General features: G+C 41.7%; 1 protein-coding gene across 2 annotated transcripts in view; it reads right to left on the bottom strand.

The window, feature by feature from the left end:
• The window catches only part of LOC137996668 (serine-protein kinase ATM-like), a 194784-nt gene that overhangs the window by 28028 nt on the left and 161756 nt on the right, over positions 1 to 5000 (bottom strand). For both annotated transcript variants that reach the window (XM_068842189.1, XM_068842188.1), the window contains exons 48-49: positions 2676 to 2783; positions 593 to 712 (exon numbers count right to left, since the gene is read on the bottom strand). In XM_068842189.1, coding sequence (XP_068698290.1) covers positions 593 to 712; positions 2676 to 2783 — 228 coding nt within the window. The remainder of the gene's footprint in view (positions 1 to 592; positions 713 to 2675; positions 2784 to 5000) is intronic.

Here is a 5000-nt window from a genome sequence, read left to right on the forward strand (position 1 = left end):
GAAGACTTTCCACCTATCTGGTGTTTTTCCAAGTGTTACTTTAAAAGCCCTCTCGTTTAGCCACCGCAAAATGTACCCTGAGCCGATGAAATAACGCACGTGATTAGTATCAGTACAGGCATCAATGGGGTAAGATTGGCCCATTTTATCTCTTAAGCAAGCACGGTGACTTATCTTTTTTATTGTAGTTATCAAAACAGGCATTAGTAGGGAACATTCAGGGAACGTTTCAAGAAAATCGTTTGACAACTTGTTTTTCTGAGGAATCACCTTAAATACCACCGCATATAGATACTGGTAGGCAGCTGCGCATGTGTGATTTGCTGAGGAAGTAAAGAATCATCGTCGAGACCAACGAGATTGGAGATGGGAAGGGAAAGAAACATTTTGTTACCCCACTGATCAATACCGCCCCTCATCCACTCGGCTAAATTCTACCAGCTACACTTCATGGCAGGCATATCACGAACAATTAAAAAAAGCGGCATTTTACATGCGCTTCTAGACCAAAAAAACGCACGCTCTGCCGTCTATACAGTTTCTTTCACTTTCTTTTTTTTTCTTCAGATCAGCAACCAATCAACCAACTTACCTGTTTATAGAGTTGCCGAAACTCTCTAGCTCCACTAAACACTGCAGTCTCGTCAGAGAGGGATAAACACTCCGCACACTTTCCAAGCTCACATGTGCCACGTCACCCATTACCTGCAATCTTTTTTAACCCAAAAATAAGGAAGTTTAGAACGTCTTGGAGTAAACTAATGATGATGAACGGTAAAATGCACCCGTGAAAAATACGATGAGCTACGTAGTCGCTAGGAAACGGGCGAAAGAAAGGAAAACTAAAAAATCTGAGTCCTACGGGATTTCAACCTACGACCTCCGTGACATCCGACGGGTGTTACGGAGGTCGTCGGTTCGAATCCTGCGTAAGTCTCCGATTCTTCAGTCGACCTTTCGCCCGTTGTCAACGAAAATAAATTCCGAAGGTGAGGTCCTTCATTAAGGATCTAGAGTAACTCTGTTAAGATCATTAATAAATCAGTTGTTTAACTTGAGATGTGCGATCGTTTAATTCATAGGTAATAGGCCATATTACTATTCTCATTACTGGACTGGAACTAGCGTGCAATGGAGGCTAATGCAGGGGGAATATTTACAAATGCAAATACTTTTTAATATATTACCCGGTATTAGCTTCCATTGCAAGATAGTTTCAGTCCGATACTAATAATACGAATATGGTCTATTGACCTTTCTGTGATAATTCAACACACAAAACATGGCACGCTATTAAAAAGAGCTATGCCCGTGCAACAAATAGAGCTTAAGAGGTCATTTAACAGGTTTTGTGATAATGGAGTTTTCCGTTTAAAAAAACTTTTAAGATTTACCACGTGCATAACTTTTCGGTTTTGACAATTTTTACTAACCCATAACGCCAAACGTTTTAGGGGGATCTTTTCATGAACACAATACAAGTTAATTACTCTTGTGGTTGTGCCATGCTTCACTGAAACGAAGATCCATTGTTTTCATCCAAAGAACTCCCAAAAGGAACGGCAATATGGGTAGGTGAAAGGATTCAATCGACTGGTTTTGTTCCTTAAAGTGGTACTACGACCAAAAAAAAATTTTGTTTTTCCTTTGGATTTCAAAACTATGTTAACTAAACACAAACTCACCCAAGTTTTAAGTTCTGATTTTAAAAAGACACCTGTTTATTTTAGCTGGAATTTTCTTATTTATTGGTCCGCCATTACTAACTTCAAAATCTTGAGAGAGCTGAGTCGGGGAGAAAATGACGTCAAACACTCACTAGTTTAAGAATGCAATGCGTGTGTACGCGGCCTAATTAATATGCAGCACGGGAGTTTCGGGCTTTCAGACTTTTCAACCCGTGTTTTGCGTATATAATAAATTGCGTTTACACGCTGAAATTTTAAGCTAGTGAGTAAATGACGTCATTTTCTCTAGATCCAACCCTCTGAGGTCCAATCGGCCAGTTTTGAACGTGAGTAATGGCGGACCATGAAATCCAAAACTTACACTCAAAATAAACAGCCTTTGAATAAAACTCAAAGCTCAAAATTTTTCCAGTTAGGTGTTAAGCGAACACGCTTTCAAAATCAGAAGAAAAAATGGAAATGATTTTTTGATCATAGTACCACTTTAAGCCTAAACACAAGCATAAAAGCGCTTAGTTCGCCCTCGAAAACAGGGTTCACGCAAGCACAAGCGCAAGCACAAACAACAACAACAAACACCAGGCTTTACTATAGGCCTTAATTACACGGCGGCCATGTTGAGTCCTAAGGGATTGAAAACCTTTGTTTTTGCGCACCGAAACTCGTTCCCAAACATTTCAACTCGAGGCTCGGGGTACGAAATGTATTGTCCATGGCCAATATGGCCGCCGTGCGAATAAGGCCCATAGACCAATTCGGCTAACTCAGTGTTGTACCCAATTCAAATCTTTTGGGAATAAAACGTTTTGTTCCAAGTATTACCATATCATTTAAATGTGAATGCTACATTATCGTGCAAATGCAATACACAAAGCATCTTAACCCCTAGAGATTTGAATTGGGTACAACAATGAGTTAGCCGAATTGGTCTATTGAATGAGGACGTGGAATCTAAATACTTTTCGTCCGCGATAGATAGAATATTACTTTGCGTTGTCCAATATGCACTGGAAGAGTTGCCATTCTTCTTCTTGTAAAGCGAGAAGACAACTGTAAATAGACCGGTGGAATCCTGACGGTGTATCTGAAGCAAAGCTGTGAAGGTAAATATATTTGTAAAATTGTACGCTGAATTATAGTCGCACTTTCAATTGACACGGGTCTTACTCGTTTATATAATTTACAGGACGATATACCAGACAGGGCGTAGATCGAGGAAAAAAACAGTCTTGCCAAGGATGTGGACAAGTCACTGGGAGAGGTGGGAAGAGGGAAAAAAGAGAGGCAGTTTCTTCGTAGGCATGAAAGCTCCTGTAAAGGAGCCTGAAAAAGTGTAGACTTGAACGGCGGGACTCGAGCCAATAGCCGTGCAGTTGCGCTGCGCTCTGCTCAACCACTGGGTTATCAAGCCATTTGGGGGCTAGTTTGGCAATTCCGAGTTTGTTCTGTGTCCCATAAAGCCTGGTTTCACTAGCGACGCAAGCACAAGTGCTTATTTCACCGTGAAAACGGGGTTAAAGTAAAGTAAAGAAACCATATTTAAAGTCGATAACTCGTAACAGTAATTCAACTAACAAACCTGAGATCGACGGTGTGCTCATTTTACTCCCCCCTCTCCATCAGTGCTCCGTTTTACGGGTATTTAAAGCTACTTCGCTACACGGAAAGGAAAGAAGTCGAAACAAGGATGCGAGATCAGGGAATCGAACTCAGGACCTCTTGCACCAAGGCCGAGCACTAACCGACTGTGGCATCCTCGCTCCTTGACGAAAGCAGAATCACAAGGATCTAAAATTTTTCCTTTTCCTTGTGCTTGCGCTTACACTTGAGTCGTGTGAAAACGAAACACAGCATAAGCACAAGGAAATTTGTTGCGTCTAGCCAATTAAGCACTCGTTCCAGATTCCCCGCGTCTGAGCATTTGAACAAAATGGCAACTCAGAAATGGGTTATTGGCCACACCAAAGTTAATCGAGGGACTGGTTATGAAAAGTAAAAACCTTTAAAAGCGAGAACAATGTAGTCCCAAATCGATGTTGAATTGACCGTGACAATGTACAATCTTTTTTTTTTGGCTTCGCACGAGTTGGCAAATTAGTTGCGCATAATTTAATCGAAAGATTTGATTGGTTATCGTCTGGAAAAACGCGTCTTTTGTGCACCGTCAATGCCAAAAATACAGACAAAAACATAAAAAAAAGACTTGTCGAGTTTCATGACAGAGAGTGTCTAATCGGCGTGGGTGGGTGGGTCGTGGGTCATGGGTCGTGGGTCCCTAAACCTTTTTTTTTATCAACGACTGGAAATTCTCGAAACAGACAAGACCTAAGACCTAAGACAAATTTGGACCGAGCACTGAGGGAGCTAATATATATCTTTTTTTATCTTCAAACAAACACGACTCACGACCCACCTACCCACGACCCACCCACGCGATTTAGCCACACCCTTCCCCTTCATAACCATCTCCATGCATTACACTGTAACTATGGCCAGACGTGGCAAATTTCCTTGCGCTGATGCTGTGTTTCGTTTTCACACAACACAAGCGAATGCAAGCATAAGCGCTAGCACAAGGATGAGAATAATTTTGGATCCTTGCGCATGCGATTGTGCTTATGCTTTCATCAGGCCCGTTTTCACGTTGAAAGAAGCGTTCTTACGCTGGCGCTTTTCCTTGCGTCGCTAGTGAAAACCAGGCTTAAGGGAGCTTAAATTAAGCAAGGACGACGAAGACGGCTGCGACAACATTGTCCGAACATATGAATACTGTTTCCCGTCTTTGTAATAATAGGGAGCTTAAGCAACGACAACGGCGACGGCAGCCAGAACGTCACGAATTTGCATATTTAGTGGGTAAAAACAATAGCTTTGCACGCCCTGCACGTGCGTTTTTCACTTTTGTCCATCGTTGCCGTCGTCAGCAAAACAACAACGTGAAATAGCCAAGTTTTTGGTTTTATGAAGAACGTCAGCACTTGAGGATAAATTTTCATTTTCTCTCCTAAAATGGAGTGCCGTTCCGACTGGTGTCATCTTTGAGGAATTACCACACCCTTGTCATATAAAAAACGTTGACATAGTCACGAAGCGATTAAAATAACGCAAATTTATATTTTGAGATGAAGTTCTCGTTGCCGTCGCCGTTGTCGTTGCTTAAGCTCCCTAATAGAAAGCTTAAGATCTACGACGGCGACGTCGACGTCGACGAAAACGTCACCTCAAAATAGAACTTTGCTCCAGTAAAAGTCTTTCGCGATTATTCCATCTCGTTCACGTCGTACAATGTGGGCGAAGTATCCTAAAAATAAA

This window comes from Montipora foliosa, chromosome 3, assembly GCF_036669935.1.
Source record: "Montipora foliosa isolate CH-2021 chromosome 3, ASM3666993v2, whole genome shotgun sequence".
Taxonomy (NCBI): domain Eukaryota; kingdom Metazoa; phylum Cnidaria; class Anthozoa; order Scleractinia; family Acroporidae; genus Montipora; species Montipora foliosa.